The sequence below is a fragment of the Carcharodon carcharias genome, chromosome 1 (assembly GCF_017639515.1).
Source record: "Carcharodon carcharias isolate sCarCar2 chromosome 1, sCarCar2.pri, whole genome shotgun sequence".
In the NCBI taxonomy this organism is placed as follows: Eukaryota; Metazoa; Chordata; class Chondrichthyes; order Lamniformes; family Lamnidae; genus Carcharodon; species Carcharodon carcharias.
Window position 1 is genome coordinate 262,373,391 of NC_054467.1, and position 19,178 is coordinate 262,392,568.

The window sequence follows — 19,178 nt, forward strand, 5'->3', positions numbered from 1 at the left end:
TCAAACACTTCCAGGACAGGTACAGCACGGGGTTAGATACAGAGTAAAGCTCTCTCTACACCGTCCCCATCAAACACTTCCAGGACAGGTACAGCACGGGGTTAGATACAGAGTAAAGCTTCCTCTACACAGTCCCCATCAAACACTCCCAGGACAGGTACAGCACGGGGTTAGATACAGAGTAAATCTCCCTCTACACCGTCCCCATCAAACACTCCCAGGACAGGTACAGCACAGGGTTAGATACAGAGTAAAGCTCCCTCTACACTGTCCCCATCAAACACTCCCAGGGCAGGTACAGCACGGGGTTAGATACAGAGTAAATCTCCCTCTACACTGTCCCCATCAAACACTCCCAGGACAGGTACAGCACGGGGTTAGATACAGAGTAAAGCTCCCTCTACAATTTCCCTATCAAACACTCCCAGGAAAGGTACAGCACGTGGTTAGATACAGAGTAAAACTCTCTCTACACTGTCCCCATCAAACACTCCCAGGACAGGTACAGCACGGGGTTAGATACAGAGTAAAGCTCTCTCTACACAGTCCCCATCAAACACTCCCAGGACAGGTACAGCACGGGGTTAGATACAGAATAAAGCTTCCTCTACACTGTCCCCATCAAACACTCCCAGGACAGGTACAGCACAGGGTTAGGTACAGAGTAAAGCTCTCTCTACACCGTCCCCATCAAACACTCCCAGGACAGGTACAGCACAGGGTTAGATACAGAGTAAAGCTCCCTCTACACTGTCCCCATCAAACACTCCCAGGACAGGTACAGCACGGGGTTAGATACAGAGTAAAGCTCCCTCTACACCGTCCCCATCAAACACTCCCAGGACAGGTACAGCACGGGGTTAGATACAGAGTAAATCTCCCTCTACACTCTCCCCATCAAACACTCCCAGGACAGGTACAGCACGGAGTTAGATACAGAGTAAATCTCCCTCTACACTGTCCCCATCAAACACTCCCAGGACAGGTACGGCACGGGGTTAGATACAGAGTAAAGCTGTCTCTACACTGTCCCCATCAAACACTCCCAGGACAGGTACAGCACGGGGTTAGATACAGAGTAAAACTCCCTCTACACTGACCCATCAAACACTCCCAGGACAGGTACAGCACGGGGTTAGATACAGAGTAAAGCTCTCTCTACACTGTCCCCATCAAACACTCCCAGGACAGGTACAGCACAGGGTTAGATACAGAGTAAAGCTCCCTCTACACCGTCCCCATCAAACACTCCCAGGACAGGTACAGCACGGGGTTAGATACAGAGTAAAGCTCCCTCTACACTGTCCCCATCAAATACTCCCAGGGCAGGTACAGCACGGGGTTAGATACAGAGTAAAGCTCCCTCGACACTGTCCCCATCAAACACTCCCAGGGCAGGTACAGCACGGGGTTAGATACAGAATAAAGCTCTCTCTACACTGTCCCCATCAAACACTCCCAGGACAGGTACAGCACAGGGTTAGATACAGAGTAAAGCTCCCTCTACACTGTCGCCATCAAACACTCCCAGGACAGGTACAGCACGGGGTTAGATACAGAGTAAAGCTTCCTCTACACTGTCCCATCAAACACTCCCAGGACAGGTACAGCACGGGGTTAGATACAGAGTAAAGCTCACTCTACACTGTCCCCATCAAACACTCCCAGGACAGGTACAGCACGGGGTTAGATACAGAGTAAAGCTCCCTCTACACTGTCCCATCAAACACTCCCAGGACAGGTACAGCACGGAGTTAGATACAGAGTAAAGCTCCCTCTACACTGTCCCCATCAAACAGGTGCAGGTGGGATGGCCTTCAATGGATGAGATGCCTGTTAGGCATCAGATGATGGTGGAACAGGAATCTCAATGTGATGCCCACTGTGATGGAGCCTTCAGGCTGGGAGGTCTAATGAGTGGAGTCAATGATTATCATGGTAATACATTCAAGAGGGAGGTTTGATGGGAGTGAGCCACATCTCCAGCTAATATCAGAGTGGGTATTGGTGAGGTGTACAGCCTTTAGACTGATTGTTTCCTTTCTTCACAGAGAGGCACCTGGGCTGCTCCCAGGTCTTCGATGGGACAGGGCAGGAGTACGCACACGCCTGGCGTCTGGGAGATGTGCACTTTGACGACGATGAGCATTTTGTCACACCTTCAAGCAGTGAAGGGATCAGCTTACTGACGGTTACTGACCATCGCTAATCCATTAACGATTCAGCTCCCCTCTTCACTACCTGTCACTGGCTGTTTCTATCTGATCTCTTCCTGCTATTTATATGAGGTCACTTGTCATTAACCATTTTTAACATAACTTCCTGATATCTGAAGTTTCTAGGTCACTTGCCTGTGAGTTACCTGTAAGGTGGCACTGACAGTAAAGATTACATTGGAACCAAAACAGGAAATGCTGGAAAAACTCAACAGGTCTAACAGCATCCTAGGAGGGAGAAACAGAGATAATGTTTCGAGTCCGTATGACTCTTCTTCAGAGCTAAAGAGAAGCAAAAATGCGATGGAATTTATTAAATTTATTTACTTCTCTTTAGCTCTGAAGACGAGTCATACGGACTCGAAATGTTAACTCTGTTTCTCTCTCCACAGATGCTGTGTTTTTCCAGCATTTTCTGTTTTTGTTTCAGATTTCCAGCATCTGCAGTATTTTGCTTTTATCTGAATGAACACATTGTACTGTGAACACAGCAATGTAAGACACAAGCGTCAACCTGCCTGACAGCCCACAGTCATTGGCTCGAGTTTAGGAGCAAATTAGAATCGTGGTGTCTGTAGTGCACAACGAGGCCATTCGGTCAGTTGTGCCGGTGCTGTCTCTTTGAAAGAGCTATCCAGCTAGTCAATCCCCATAGCCCTGAATTGATTATTCTGGAATAATGAAGATATGGAATAGAGTGGCGGACAGAGCAGTTAATGTTCTCCTGGTCAGTGTTTTTGAAAGGAAGTTCATTCCCTTAAATTTAGGGTGTGGACTGAGGGTGAGAAAACATGGAGATTCCCAGTTGCAGTTTGGATCAGGAACTGCAGGGAGCAGGAATAGTTAAGGTGAGGAAGTCCACCCATTGTATGTTGGAAAGTAAGAGTGAGGTTAGTGGCTAATGAGGTGTTTGAGATTTCTCACGGTGGGATGGAGAATGTCAGAGTGACTCTTCCCTCCAGAGCTCAGTGTATTGAGTGAAGTCCACTACCTCACTGATCTCACAGCCCTCATCTTGGCTCTGTTGAATTGTGGTTTAATCTCTTCTTCCTGCAAAGGTGGCTGTCCATGAAATTGGTCATGTTCTGGGACTATCCCACATCCGACGCCCTGGCTCCATAATGCACCCAAACTACATCCCGCAGGATTCAAAAGATCTGGAGCTGGACTGGCATGATCGGAAAGCCATTCAACAGATATACGGTATGTTTTCTGAACCTCCAATGTTGGCACTGATCGTTCAGTTCATAGGCTTGGTTACTGATGGATTGAGTGAGTGAGTGAGTGATTGCTTAGTTAGTCTGATAGTTTATTGACATTGAGGTTTTTTGGTTGATTGAATGGTTAGTTGAATAGTTACTTGGTTACTGTTTGCTTAGCTAATCAACTGATTTGTTGGTTTTTACCTTGGCTTGAAGCCCCTCTCCATGAATTTGAGGCTGACACTCCAGTGCGGTACTGAGGGAGTGCTGCACTGTCTTTGGTGCCATTGCTTGGTAAAGCATTTAACTAGGGTTCTGTCTGGTTTCTCAGGCGGATGTAAAAGATGTTTTAAAAAATACTGAGGATTTCACCCCAGCGTCCTGAGCTAAGATGTATCCTTCGACAAACAAGAGGGCTGTTTGTGGGATCTTGCTGTGTACGAATTGGCTGTCACCTTTCCTACATTGCAACAATGACCACACTTTAAAAGTACTTCGCTGGTTCTAAAGCACTGAGGATGTGAAAAGTGCTATTTGTTGATTGATTGGCCAGTTAACCGATTATATCATTGGTTGCCTAGTTGGCTGCCTGTCTTGCTAGTTAATTAATTAGCTAATGAGTTGGTTTTTCAAAGGCTTCTGAGGGAGTTTGACATCAGCCAGCGTGGCATGACTCAGTGTAACCTCGATCACGTTTCCCAAGGGAAGTCTATCCGCCTTAACAGATTCCTTATTGAGATCGATAGCTGCACAAAAATCTACAGCCTAACTCGCTGAGTAAAAATGTGATTGACATGATCGGGAGTAAGTTACAGGCTAGATTTAATCAGTGGGTTTCTTCCACAGTACAGCCAATGAGATTCCACTTCTATATGATGTTACAACTCATACTAGCTGGAGAACATGTCAGCTGTTTAATATCCAGATTTGCATTAAGGATCAATTCTACATTCCTCCAGAGACTGGGGGTTGACGTACTGGGGATTTGGTGTACATTGCTCTAACATGACACAGTGTTGATTATATTCCTCATTCCCCGATGTCCGAAACTCACGCTGCCAAGTGAGAGCACCGTGCAACCCACCCCTCAAAGGGCAGAGGGCGGTTCTCACTGATCAACTCTTTCTATTCGTTCACAGGATGTGGACGGAGCTGGTCTGGCCAGGCCAGGATTTTACTTCCCATCCTTAAGAAGGACAGCAGACGCATCACCGTGTGCAAGTTCCGCTCCAAGCCACTCACTGTCCTGAGTTGGAAATATCATGGAAGGGAAATAAATGCTGGCCTAGCCATGAAAGAGTTGGGGGTGGGGGGAATAAAAGTCCACGTGATGTAGGTACACCCACAGTGCTGTTAGGGAGGGAGTTCCAGGATTTTGACCCAGTGACAGTGAAGGAACGGCGATATATTTCCAAGTCAGGATGGTGAGTGACTTGGAGGGGAACTTCCAGGCAGTGGTGTTCCCATCCATCTGCTGCCCTTGTCCTTCTAGATGGTAGTGGTCATGGGTTTGGAAGGTGCTGTCTAAGGAGCCTTGGTGAATTCCTGCAGTGCATCTTGTAGATGGTACACACTGCTGCTACTGTGTGTCGGTGGTGGAGGGAGTAAATGTTTGTGGATGTGGTGCCAATCAAGCGGGGCTGCTTTGTCCTGGATGGTGTCGAGCTTCTTGCATTAGCGCTGGGGGTCAATGGAAGAATTTGACTGTGGGTGGGCTGGGAGTAAATTAACATTGATGGCTTCAGTGGATGGGTCCAAACCCAATCCAAATGAAATCCAAGTGGTTAAAAAGTGACGAGTAATTCTGCAGAGGATATGAGAATTTGACAGTAATGAACTGAAATATCTACTTGTGTTCCCTGCTTCAGGAGTTTGTGAAGGCAGCTTTAACACAGTGTTTGACTGGGTGCGGAGAGAGGAGAACGAGTTTGGCGAAGCAACTTATCGGTTCAACACTTACTTCTTACGACACAGTTGGTACTGGATGTACGAAAACCGCTTCAACAGGACTCGGTACGGAGATCCCATCCCATTGGTGGTTGGCTGGCGAGGTCTTCCTTCCTCCAACATTGACGGCTTTGTTCACATCTGGACATGGAATAAGGATGTAACTCTCTTCTTTAAAGGTGAGGCCGTTCACCCTTTTGATGTGAGCGTCCCTAATGCTCCAAACCTCCGAGGGATCTAGAAGGCTCTTGGGCGGTGGTGGGAGGGATGTGCAATGAAGATTTAAAAAGTGAATCATTGGATTTCCTTTCAGGAGCCAGAATTACCTTGTTAAGAGAAAGAGAAATTTGAAGGAAAACTGATATAAAACTTGACTGAATTCCTAATGTCAGGTGTTGCTTGTTAAGCTCATTCCAGCAGAGCTATTGCATTAAACAATTTTGACTGAACATATCGGGGCCATTTATAGTTCACCCCTAGCTGTACTGGGAGGGTGTTAATACAACTGAGATTCTCACTAGACCATTCATAGCCCAGTTAAGAGTCTCGCTGGTTTGAGACTGCAGTTGCAAGAACAGTGGGTTTCTGAATCAGAGGGGGTTTTATTGACAATCTGACATTGCATGGCCACTTTTATGGAGCTTTTTATTTACAGATTTTTTTTTTTAGTGACTGCCCCGTAGAGAGTCTCACTAAACGCAACCCTCAGTTTTATTCCCACTGTACAGGATCGCAATGAACCCAATCCCCTCCACTCCCATTCAACAGAATCCCAATGGACCCATTCACTCCCGCTGTACACAATCCCAATGGACCCAAACCCCTTCCCATTCACTCCCACTGTACACAATCCCAATGGACCCAAACCCCTACCCATTCACTCCCACTGTACACAATCCCAATGGACCCAAACCCCTTCCCATTCACTCCCACTGTACACAATCCCAATGGACCCAAACCCCTACCCATTCACTCCCACTGTACACAATCCAAATGGACCCAAACCCCTTCCCGTTCACTCCCATTGTACACAATCCCAATGGACCCAAACCCCTTCCCGTTCACTCCCACTGTACACAATCCCAATGGACCCAAACCCCTTCCCGTTCACTCCCACTGTACACAATCCCAATGGACCCAAACCCCTTCCCGTTCACTCCCACTGTACACAATCCCAATGGACCCAAACCCCTTCCCGTTCACTCCCACTGTACACAATCCCAATGGACCCAAACCCCTACCCATTCACTCCCACTGTACACAATCCCAATGGATCCAAACCCCTTCCCGTTCACTCCCATTGTACACAATCCCAATGGACCCAAACCCCTTCCCGTTCACTCCCACTGTACACAATCCCAATGGACCCAAACTCCTACCCATTCACTCCCACTATACACAATCCCAATGGATCCAAACCCCTTCCCATTCACTCCCACTGTACACAATCCCAATGGACCCAAACCCCTTCCCCTTCACTCCCATTGAACAGAATCCCAATGGACTCAATCTCCTTCCCATTCACTCCCATTCAACAGAATCCCAATGGACCCATTCACTCTCACTGTACACAATCCCAATGGACCCAAACCCCTTCCCATTCACTCCCACTATACACAATCCCAATGGACCCAAACCCCTTCCCATTCACTCCCATTGAACAGAATCCCAATGAGCACAAACTCCTTCCCATTCACTCCCACTGTACACAATCCCAATGGACCCAAACCCCTTCCCATTCACTCCCACTGCATACGATCCCAATGGACCCAAACCCCTTCCCATTCACTCCCACCGTACACAATCCCAATGGACCAAACCCCTTCCCATTCACTCCCATTGTACAAAACCCCAATGAACCCAAACTCCTTCCCACTCACTCCCACTGTACACAATCCCAATGGACCCAAGCCCCTTCCCACTCACTCCCACTGTACACAATCCCAATGGACCCAAACCTCTTCCCCTTCACTCCCATTGAACAGAATCCCAATGGACCCATTCACTCTTACTGTACACAATCCCAATGGACCCAAACCCCTTCCCATTCACTCCTACTGTACACAATCCCAATGGACCCAAACCCCTTCCCATTCACTCCCACTGTACACAATCCAAATGGACCCAAACCCCTTCCATTCACTCCCACTGTACACAATCCCAATGGACCCAAACCCCTTCCCATTCACTCCCACTGCACACAATCCAAATGGAGCAATTAATTTCCTTGTATATCAATGAGGGGTGGATCCCTTCCACTGCCACATGGTGTAGATAGGCCTCTTCCTTTGGTAGTGGATCAGTGGTGTTGATGGCTATAACAGTAGCCGTTAATAACCACCTTACACATTGGTTCCAATGTTGAAGCACCATCTTCTTTCCTCTATATCCTCTTCCTTCACTCTCCAGCTCTGCCAACACTCCTGTTCCTCTTTCACTCCAACTTTTTCCCATCTGTTGCTCCACAAGTACCCCCAGCAGCCCTTAGAAACCTTTCCCTCAACAGGTCCCTCTTCATGGAGGATCACAGGGACATCACAGCTCTGCTCAGTCCTGGCCTTGCTGAGAGGTCATTGGCAGGAGTGATGGACATCATGGTTAACAGCTTCTACCATTCATCACAGGCTCCATCAGGACCAGGAGCTCTTGTTGACTCTTCCTCCTGCACTCAATCTTGGACACATGGAGGACATTCAGCCCATTATGCCTGTGCCAGCCCTTTGAAAGCTATCCCACTCTCTTCCTAATTTTGATGCATTTAAAGGAAACTCTAACTACATAACTTTTATTTATGCTTTCATTGAATGTGGGCAACACTGGCAAGGCTGGCACTTGTTCCTGAACTGAGTGTCTTGCTAGGCCATTTCAGAGTCCAGTTAATAGTCAACCACATTGCTGTGGGTCTGGAGTTACATGTAGGCCAGACCAGGTAAGGACAGCAGATTTCCTTCCTTAAAGGGCATTAGTGAAACAATGTGTTTACAACAATTGATAATTTTACAGTCACCATTACTGAGGCTAACTTTATAATTCCAGACTTTATTAAATGAATTTAAATTCCACCAGCTGCTGTAGTGGGATTTGAACCCATGTCCCCAGAGCGTTCATCCAGTGACATTACCACTATGCCACCATCTCCCCAAGTACGTAAGGGAGAAAGGGGTAGAAGGTTATGCATGGTTTTGAGATTTGTAGTTGACATGAATTTTGGAAGTGTAATAAGCAGTAAGGAGAATGGTGATGGACCTCTAGGGGACATGGACAACCTGGGGTGGAATGGGTGAACACATGGCAGATAAAACTCAGCTCCAAACTCTGTCAGGTGGTATATTTTGAGAATGAGGAGGGACAAAATGAGCTAAATGGTATAATGTGATGGGGCAGACAGGAACAGAGAGAGCTGGGGTGTTCCTGCAAATCGTTGAAGATGGAAGAACAGGTTAACAAAGCAGAAGTCAATAAGGCTTATAGGACCCTGAGCTTTACAGACAGAGTACAAAAGCAAGGTAGTCTTGGAAAACACTGGTTCAACTGGAATAATGTGTGCATTTCCGGGCCCCAGTCTTTAGGAAGAAGTGAATGCTTTGGTGAAGGTGCAGAATAGTTTTCCGAGATTAATTCCAGGGATGAGGGATCTCAAAATTGCAGATGGACTGGAGAAGCTGGGGTTGGTCTCCTTGGGGAAGAGAAGGTTGAGATGAGATCTGATACAGCTGTTCAAAGTCATGAGTGGTAGAGTAAATAGAGAGAAACTACTTCTAATGGTTGAAGTGTTGATAAGCAGAGAGGACTAACTTAAGGTGATTGGCGGAAGAATCAGGGGCAACATGAGGAAAAGCGTTTAACATAAATGTTTAGGATTTGTAATGGAGAGCCTGCTCGTCCACTGTGTCAGGAAGAATAGAAAAGCAGTATCCTAGTTAAATAGAGACAGACTGTAGGACTCTGAGGTACAGAGGGATCTGGGTGTCCTGGTACATGAATCACAACAAGTTAGTATGCAGGTCGAGTAAGTGATTAGGAAGGCAAACGGAGTGTTGTTGTTTGTTGCATGGGGAATAGAATATAAAAATAGGAACGTTTTACTAGAGTTGTACAGGGTGTTAGTAAGACCACATCTGGAGTATTGTGAAACAAAAACAGAATTACCTGGAAAAACTCAGCAGGTCTGGCAGCATCGGCGGAGAAGAAAAGAGTTGACGTTTCGAGTCCTCATGACCCTTCGACAGAACTTGCGTTCGAGTCCAAGAAAGAGTTGAAATATAAGCTGGTTTTAAGGTGTGTGTGTGGGGGGGCGGAGAGATAGAGAGACAACTCTTTGTCTCTCTATCTCTCCGCCCCCCACACACATACCTTAAACCAGCTTATATTTCAACTCTTTCTTGGACTCGAACGCAAGTTCTGTCGAAGGGTCATGAGGACTCGAAACGTCAACTCTTTTCTTCTCCGCCGATGCTGCCAGACCTGCTGAGTTTTTCCAGGTAATTCTGTTTTTGTTTTGGATTTCCAGCATCCGCAGTTTTTTGTTTTTATCTCTGGAGTACTGTGTACAGTTTTGGTCTCCTTATTTGAAAAAGGATATAATTGCTTTAGAAGCAGTTCAGAGAAGGTTCACTGGACTCATTCCAGGGATGGGGAGCTTATCTCCTCATGAAGAAAGGTTGGACAGGTCTGTCCCCCATTGGAATGAAGAAGAATGAGAGGTGATTTTATTGAAACAGATAAAATCCTGAGGGGAGTTGATGGGGTGGTTACCAGGAGGATGTTTCCATCCTCTAGACTAGAATTAGGGACCTGGTTTAAGAATAAGAGGCCTACCGTTTAAGATGGAGATGAGGAGGAATTTGTTCTCTCAGAGAGTTGTCAGTCTGTGGAATTCTCTTCCACAGAGAGCAGTGGAAACTGGGTCATGGAATATATTCAAGGCTGAGTTAGACAGGCTTTTGATAGAGAAGAAGGGGGGGCGGTGTCAAGGGTTATGGGGTACCAACAGGAAAGTGGAGCTGAGACCACAACCTGATCAACCATGATTTTATTGAATAGCAGAGTAGGCTCGAAGGGCTGAATGGCCTTTTCCTGCTCCTAAGCTCCTGTGGTGCTATGTCTGCTGGAGCGGTGAATACAGGTTCGGCAGGGAATTCAACAGATACTGAAAGCAAAAAAAAAAATCCAGGGATACGGGGAAACAGCGGGGAGTGGGGTGAACTGAATTGCTCTTTCCAGGTCTTGATAAGTTGAAGGGTTGTAGCATTGGAAGAGGCTTGAGAGGATGTTCATGCCTAACACAAATTACAGCATGATTCAGGAGGGCTGAATGGCCTGTTTCTCTTCACTAGACATGACATAACCCATTGTTAGGACACAGCAGTTGGTAAAGACTGAGTTGTTTAAAATCCCAGAGGGAAACTTAAACAACTGTCACAACCTATATTTTTAGTTGGTATGTTTGAGATGCAGCTCTGAATTCAGGAATAAGACCACCAAGCCTCCAGAGGTTTTTATATAAATTAAATTAAACATTCATTAATTTAACTAGAAATTTAACACATACACATGTCTACAAATTACTACCATAATAACTTTTAAACAAATCCCCAAATTAAGGATAAATCTTCACCAAGGTAACAATAGACCACAGACTTTGAACAGACACCAGGAAAAGCACATTTGGCCTGACAAATTCAAAACGAGGTCCTGTACAATTTGAATCCTTTGCAGACACAGTTGTAGGGCTTTCAGACTGCTTCGATCTTACATGCCTCTGACCTGCACACACAAAACTCCTTTCTGTTTATACCTAGCTTTCCCTTTTAATTGCAAGTTCTCGTTGTATCACCCAGCCCTTTGAAATCCACCTCGAACAATAAAACCCCTGTCACAGCACCAATTTTATCAGTAATAAAAACACATTGGCTTGGTGTCCCCTAGCTAGGTGCAAGATTTTACTCCCTTCTTTTGAATGGTTTATCCAACAAATGCAAATGTTCTCTTCACCTTTATCTAATCTTTATCTAATTAACATCTCAAACTATTACACATAAAAGCACCCAGACCAGCTGGCTTTAATCCACACACAGGCACAGAGCCTACTACAAGTCCAGTATAAACATAATTTCCAATAACATTATACACCTTAATATATCTTCGTGACACCATGTAATTCACTGATGCTGCCAATGTCCCCTTGATCCTAACTTCCTGGACAGATACTGAAGTGAAGTGTAATGTTGACTGTGTGGCAGGTGTTGGTTGGTTCTGACTAAGTCCCACAGAGTTTATTTGAACTAGAGGCTCTCTCATTCTGTTTATAGGGACCACGTACTGGCAGTACGACAATGACAATGACAGAGTTTATACTGAGGACCCACAGGGTAATCGTTACCCTCGCCCCATCTCACACGGTTTTCCAGGGATTGATGGCCCGATTGACACCATCTACTTTGAAAAAAGGGATCACTGCTTGTACTTCTTCAAAGGCTTCAATGTGAGTATTGCTCTTCTCCAACACCCTCCCAACACCAGTCATCGTCAACCCATTCAACAATGCTGAATACAATCCAGTGGGTATAGATATTTACAAAGCTTTCTCACAGTCCAGAACTACAAGCAAGACAGCAAAATCGGCTCAGAGCATCTCAAGACAGGTACAGCACAGGGTTAGATACAAGGTAAAGCTCCCTCTACACTGTGCCCATCAAACACTCCCAGGACAGGTACAGCACGGGGTTAGATACAGGGTAAAGCTCCCTCTACACTGTCCCATCAAACACTCCCAGGACAGGTACAGCACGGGGTTAGATACAGAGTAAAGCTCCCTCTACACTGTCCCATCAAACACTCCCAGGACAGGGACAGCACGGGGTTAGATACAGAGTAAAGCTTCCTCTACACTGTCACCATCAAACACTCCCAGGACAAGTACAGCATGGGGTTAGATACAGAGTAAAGCTTCCTCTACAATGTCCCCATCAAACACACTCAGGACAGGTACAGCACGGGGTTAGACAGAGAGTAAAACTCCCTCTACACTGTCCCCATCAAACACTCCCAGGACAGGTACAGCATGGGGTTAGATACAGAGTAAAGCTTCCTCTACAATGTCCCCATCAAACACACTCAGGACAGGTACAGCACGGGGTTAGATACAGAGTAAAACTCCCTCTACACTGTCCCTGTCAAACACTCCCAGGACAGGTACAGCACGGGGTTAGATACAGAGTAAAACTCCCTCTACACTGTCCCCATCAAACACTCCCAGGACAGGTACAGCACAGGGTTAGAAACAAAATAAATCTCCCTCTACACTGTCCCCATCAACATTCCCAGGACAGATACAGCACGTGGTTAGATTCAGAGTAAAGCTCAATCTACACGGTCCCATCAAACACTCCCAGGACAGGTACAGCACGGGGTTAGATAAAGAGTAAAGCTCCTTCTACACTGTCCCCATCAAACACTCCCAGGACAGGTACAGCACGGAGTTAGATACAGAGTAAAGCTGCCTCTACACTGTCCCCATCAAACACTCCTAGGACAGGTATAGCACGGGGTTAGATACAGAGTAAATCTCCCTCTACACTGTCCTCATCAAACACTCCTAGGACATGTACAACATGGGATTAGATACAGAGTAAAGCTCTCTCTACACTGTCCCATCAAACACTAAGGACAGGAACAGCACAGGGCTTAGATACAGAGTAAAGCTCTCTCTACACTGTCCCATCAAACACTCCCAGGGCAGGTACAGCACGGGGATAGATACAGAGTAAAGCTCCCTCTACACTGTCCCCATCAAACACTCCCAGGACAGGTACAGCACGGGGTTAGATACAGAGTAAAGCTCTCTCTACACTGTCCCATCAAACACTCCCAGGGCAGGTACAGCATGGGGTTAGATACAGAGTAAAGCTCCCTCTACACTGTCCCCATCAAACACTCCCAGGACAGGTACAGCACAGGGTTAGGTGTAGAGTTAATACAGGCTAAAAACCATCTAGTCTAGTCTGCATGTGCAATCCCCCTTTCCAGCACAGTCACATTGTAGAATCCCCATGAGGGGACGTGAATGAGTTTGTAATTGTGAGTTTAGTCTGCCTGCACTGCTGCGTTAGGATGAAGGGCTTTCTAAGTTTGGGATTTGGGGGTTGAGAGATCATGACTGAGTTAAGCAGGGCTGCAGCTAGCCTGTGGGGGAAGGTGTGAGTGTTCCTGCAGCTCTGACCACTCTGTTATAACCCACAGGTGACCGCATTCAGCGTTGACCTGAACAGCACAGTGCCTGGATACCCCAAGAGGATCGTGGACGTGTTCCCACCAGTCGTCAAGGGCAACCACCCCCTGGGGAACCTGGATGCGGTTTATTACTCGTACACACACGCTGCCGTCTTTGTGTTCAAGGACACCGTGTATTGGAGGGTGGTCAACGAGCGGGACCACGAGGGAAATGCCTCGCTGCCCCTCAATGGCCTTCTACCCCAGGGCCGCGTTGCTCAGCACTGGTATGACATCTGTGAAGTGGATGGTTCCACATCACCAGGGCATCAGTAGGCTGGCAGAACTGCCGGGGAGTGGGGGGGAAGGAACACTGCTCCCCGAAGGAGCTCACCGCATTGACTAACTCCATTCTGCTCATCAGCGACAAAGCAGATTGACGTAGACACTCACAGCAAAAACCCTCCGACAGCCGCAGCCTCTGAACTTTCACATCTGCACCACAGAGTTCAAACCGTCGTCTTTTATTCTTTTACAATGGCACTTCTCTGCTCCTCAATAGGTCCAACACCAGACAAAGCCCCCACGAGAAGCTTATCATTACTGCTCATTACAACCTTGTCAAAGTTCATCAGGCAGACCCCGGGTGAACTGAGTTAAGCAGCAGCAGGTCAAGGGTCATTCAACAATGGAAGTTCTGTCAGTACTTTACTGTCCCCCGTTTTCAATCAGAGGCCTGGGTATCACAAGCTTTACTCTGTATCTAACTCCGTGCTGTACCTGTCCTGGGAGTGTTTGATGGGGACAGTGTAGAGGGAGATTTATTCTGTATCTAAACCTGTACCTGTCTTGGGAGTGTTTGATGGGGACAGTGTAGAGGGAGATTTACTCTGTATCTAACTCCGTGCTGTACCTGTCCTGGGAGTGTTTGATGGGGACAGTGTAGAGGGAGATTTATTCTGTATCTAAACCTGTACCTGTCTTGGGAGTGTTTGATGGGGACAGTGTAGAGGGAGATTTACTCTGTATCTAACCCCGTGCTGTACCTGCCCTGGGAGTGTTTGATGGGGACAGTGTAGAGGGAGCTTTACTCTGTATCTAACCCCGTGCTGTACCTGTCCTGGGAGTGTTTGATGGGGACAGTGAGGAGGGAGCTTTACTCTGTATCTAACCCCATTCTGTACCTGTCCTGGGAGTGTTTGATGGGGACAGTGTAGAGGGAGATTTACTCTGTACCTAACCCTGTGCTGTACCTGTCCTGGGAGTGTTTGATGGGGACAGTGTAGAGACAGCTTTACTCTGTATCTAACCCCGTGCTGTACCTGTCCTGGGAGTGTTTGATGGGGACGGTGTAGAGGGAGATTTACTCTGTATCTAACCCCGTGCTGTACCTGCCCTGGGAGTGTTTGATGGGGACAGTGTAGAGGGAGCTTTACTCTGTATCTAACCCCGTGCTGTACCTGTCCTGGGAGTGTTTGATGGGACAGTGTAGAGGAAGCTTTACTCTGTATCTAACCCTGTGCTGTACCTGTCCTGGGAGTGTTTGATGGGGACAGTGTAGAGGGAGATTTACTCTGTATCTAACCCCGTGCTGTACCTGCCCTGCGAGTGTTTGATGGGGACAGTGTAGAGGGAGATTTACTCTGTATCTAACCCCGTGCTGTACCTGTCCTGGGAGTGTTTGATGGGGACAGTGTAGAGGGACATTTACTCTGTATCTAACCCCGTGCTGTACCTGTCCTGGGAGTGTTTGATGGGGACAATGTAGAGGGAGCTTTACTCTGTATCTAACCCCGTGCTGTACCTGTCCTGGGAGTGTTTGATGGGGACAATGTAGAGGGAGCTTTACTCTGTATCTAACCCCGTGCTGTACCTGTCCTGGGAGTGTTTGATGTGGACGGTGTAGAGGGAGATTTACTCTGTATCTAACCCCGTGCTGTACCTGCCCTGGGAGTGTTTGATGGGGAGAGTGTAGAGGGAGATTTACTCTGTATCTAACCCCGTGCTGTACCTGTCCTGGGAGTGTTTGATGGGGACAGTGTAGAGGGAGATTTACTCTGTATCTAACCCCGTGCTGTACCTGTCCTGGGAGTGTTTGATGGGACAGTGTAGAGGCAGCTTTACTCTGTATCTAACCCCGTGCTGTACCTGTCCTGGGAGTGTTTGATGGGGACAGTGTAGAGAGAGCTTTACTCTGTATCTAACCCCGTGCTGTACCTGTCCTGGGAGTGTTTGATGGGGACAGTGTAGAGGGAGCTTTACTCAGTATCTAACCCCGTGCTGTACCTGTCCTGGGAGTGTTTGATGGGGACAGTGTAGAGGGAGCTTTACTCTGTATCTAACCCCGTGCTGTACCTGTCCTGGGAGTGTTTGATGGGGACATTGTAGAGGGACATTTACTCTGTACCTAACCCCGTGCTGTACCTGCCCTGGGAGTGTTTGATGGGGACAGTGTAGAGTGAGCTTTACTCTGTATCTAACCCCGTGCTGTACCTGTCCTGGGAGTGTTTGATGGGGACAGTGTAGAGGGAGATTTACTCTGTATCTAACCCCGTGCTGTACCTGCCCTGGGAGTGTTTGATGGGGAGAGTGTAGAGGGAGATTTACTCTGTATCTAACCCCGTGCTGTACCTGTCCTGGGAGTGTTTGATGGGGACAGTGTAGAGGGAGATTTACTCTGTATCTAACCCCGTGCTGTACCTGTCCTGGGAGTGTTTGATGGGGACAGTGTAGAGGCAGCTTTACTCTGTATCTAACCCCGTGCTGTACCTGTCCTGGGAGTGTTTGATGGGGACAGTGTAGAGAGAGCTTTACTCTGTATCTAACCCCGTGCTGTACCTGTCCTGGGAGTGTTTGATGGGGACAGTGTAGAGGGAGCTTTACTCAGTATCTAACCCCGTGCTGTACCTGTCCTGGGAGTGTTTGATGGGGACAGTGTAGAGGGAGCTTTACTCTGTATCTAACCCCGTGCTGTACCTGTCCTGGGAGTGTTTGATGGGGACAGTGTAGAGTGAGCTTTACTCTGTATCTAACCCCGTGTTGTACCTGTCCTGGGAGTGTTTGATGGGGACAGTGTAGAGACAGCTTTACTCTGTATCTAACCCCGTGCTGTACCTGTCCTGGGAGTGTTTGATGGGGACAGTGTAGAGACAGCTTTACTCTGTATCTAACCCCGTGCTGTACCTGTCCTGGGAGTGTTTGATGGCTACTGTGTAGAGGGAGCTTTACTCTGTATCTAACCCCGTGCTGTACCTGTCCTGGGATTGTTTGATGGGGACAGTGTAGAGGAAGCTTTACTCTGTATCTAACCCCGTGCTGTACCTGTCCTGGGAGTGTTTGATGGGGACAGTGTAGAGGGACATTTACTCTGTATCTAACCCCGTGCTGTACCTGTCCTGGGAGTGTTTGATGGGGACAGTGTAGAGGAAGCTTTACTCTGTATCTAACCCTGTGCTGTACCTGTCCTGGGAGTGTTTGATGGGGACAGTGTAGAGAGAGCTTTACTCTGTATCTAACCCCGTGCTGTACCTGTCCTGGGAGTGTTTGATGGGGACAGTGAGGAGGGAGCTTTACTCTGTATCTAACTCCGTGCTGTACCTGTCCTGGGAGTGTTTGATGGGGACGGTGTAGAGGGAGTTTTACTCTGTATCTAACCCCGTGCTGTACCTGCCCTGGGAGTGTTTGATGGGGACAGTGTAGAGAGAGCTTTACTCTGTATCTAACCCCGTGCTGTACCTGTCCTGGGAGTGTTTGATGGGGACAGTGTAAAGGGACATTTATTCTGTATCTAACCCCGTGCTGTACCTGTCCTGGGAGTGTTTGATGGGGACAGTGTAAAGGGACATTTATTCTGTATCTAACCCCGTGCTGTACCTGTCCTGGGAGTGTTTGATGGGGACAGTGTAAAGGGACATTTATTCTGTATCTAACCCCGTGCTGTACCTGTCCTGGGAGTGTTTGATGGGACAGTGTAGAGGGAGTTTTACTCTGTATCTAACCCCGTGCTGTACCTGTCCTGGGAGTGTTTGATGGGGACAGTGTAGAGGGAGCTTTACTCTGTATCTAACCCCGTGCTGTACCTGTCCTGGGAGTGTTTGATGGGGACAGTGTAGAGGGAGCTTTACTCTGTATCTAACCCCGTGCTGTACCTGTCCTGGGAGTGTTTGATGGGGACAGTGTAGAGACAGCTTTACTCTGTATCTAACCCCGTGCTGTACCTACCCTGGGAGTGTTTGATGGGGACAGTGTAGAGGGAGCTTTACTCTGTATCTAACCCCGTGCTGTACCTGTCCTGGGAGTGTTTGATGGGGACAGTGTAGAGACAGCTTTACTCTGTATCTAACCCCGTGCTGTACCTGTCCTGGGAGTGTTTGATGGGGACAGTGTAGAGGGACATTTACTCTGTATCTAACCCCGTGCTGTACCTGTCCTGGGAGTGTTTGATGGGGACAGTGTAGAGGGACATTTACTCTGTATCTAACCCCGTGCTGTACCTGTCCTGGGAGTGTTTGATGGGGCAGTGTAGAGGGATCTTTACTCTGTATCTGACCAAAATCAATTTCAAAGCATAGTGTGATGGTGAGGAATATAAATTCTGAGATCTGCTCAGATTCCGATCAGTAATTATGTGTCAGGAAATGAGGAACGTGACTGATGACAAGAGTTCCTGACCTTGACCCGAGCTTCAGTGAGTGTTGATGAATTGGATACGATGGAGTGCTGCTTCTGTTGAGTCTGATTCACAACTGATACCTCCTGTGCCATGTGTCTAACGTACGTGTAAAACTCTGCTGCACAGAAAGGCTCTTTCTCTCCGACGGTGGTTAGGGTTGGTGTTTCGGGAATTGTATATAATAAAACTGGGCAAATACTGAAGGGTGCATTCTTGGTGAGGAGTTGCTGGGTGTGAGGATGCATCTCATCGATGTAATGTTACGAGTCACGACTGATGCTCATCTGTCCTGTCACTGCGGCCCGTATTTCCAGAATGTTCCACAAAAGCCTTTAGATCTGCCAGGGATTCTGGTGTTGAGGAGGGATCTTACTTTTCGGTCACTGACACCTCATGCACCAGCCCAGCTCCAACCCTTTGCTTCATGGGGAACATTCCCCATCGACTGTCACTGGGCTACGAGTTCCATGGGCACTCACTCCCCACCAGCCAAGTGACCGTCCGTCACAAGTGAGCCTGGGGCAGTGAGTATTAGTCAGCTACTCAACTCTCAGTGGCTTCGTAGCCCAGTCCAACATCTCCCCTTTCCCCACGGTCGTTCGCTGGATGGGGTCACACACTGACATGGACCTGCACCACATGGACAGGTGACTCACCACCGCCTCCTCAAGGGCAACTAAATGACCTGCACACCCCAAAATGAATTTCAAAAGTGTTGTAGGTACAGCCGCTGTGCTGTTAGGGAGGGAGTTCCAAGATGTTGACCCAGCGACAGTGAAGGAACGGCGATATATTTCCAAGTCAGGATGGTGAGTGACTTGGAGGGGAACTTCCAGGTGGTGGTGTTCCCATCTATCTGCTGCCCTTGTCCTTCTAGATGGTAGTGGTCGTGTGTTCGGAAGATGCTGTCTAAGGAGTCTTGGTGAGTTC

At 47.7% G+C, this 19,178-nt stretch overlaps 1 protein-coding gene across 3 annotated transcripts in view; it reads left to right on the plus strand.

The window, feature by feature from the left end:
• The window catches only part of LOC121283354 (matrix metalloproteinase-21-like), a 197,795-nt gene that overhangs the window by 158,125 nt on the left and 20,492 nt on the right, over positions 1 to 19,178 (plus strand). For 2 of the 3 annotated variants that reach the window (XM_041197840.1, XM_041197846.1), the window contains exons 4-8: positions 2,052 to 2,191; positions 3,275 to 3,419; positions 5,287 to 5,544; positions 11,677 to 11,849; positions 13,607 to 14,450. In XM_041197840.1, the coding sequence (XP_041053774.1) occupies positions 2,052 to 2,191; positions 3,275 to 3,419; positions 5,287 to 5,544; positions 11,677 to 11,849; positions 13,607 to 13,912 (1,022 nt within the window). In that variant the 3' untranslated portion in view covers positions 13,913 to 14,450. Of the gene's footprint in view, positions 1 to 2,051; positions 2,192 to 3,274; positions 3,420 to 5,286; positions 5,545 to 11,676; positions 11,850 to 13,606; positions 14,451 to 19,178 lie in introns of those variants that run through there. The other variant, XM_041197855.1, reaches the window with a different exon arrangement.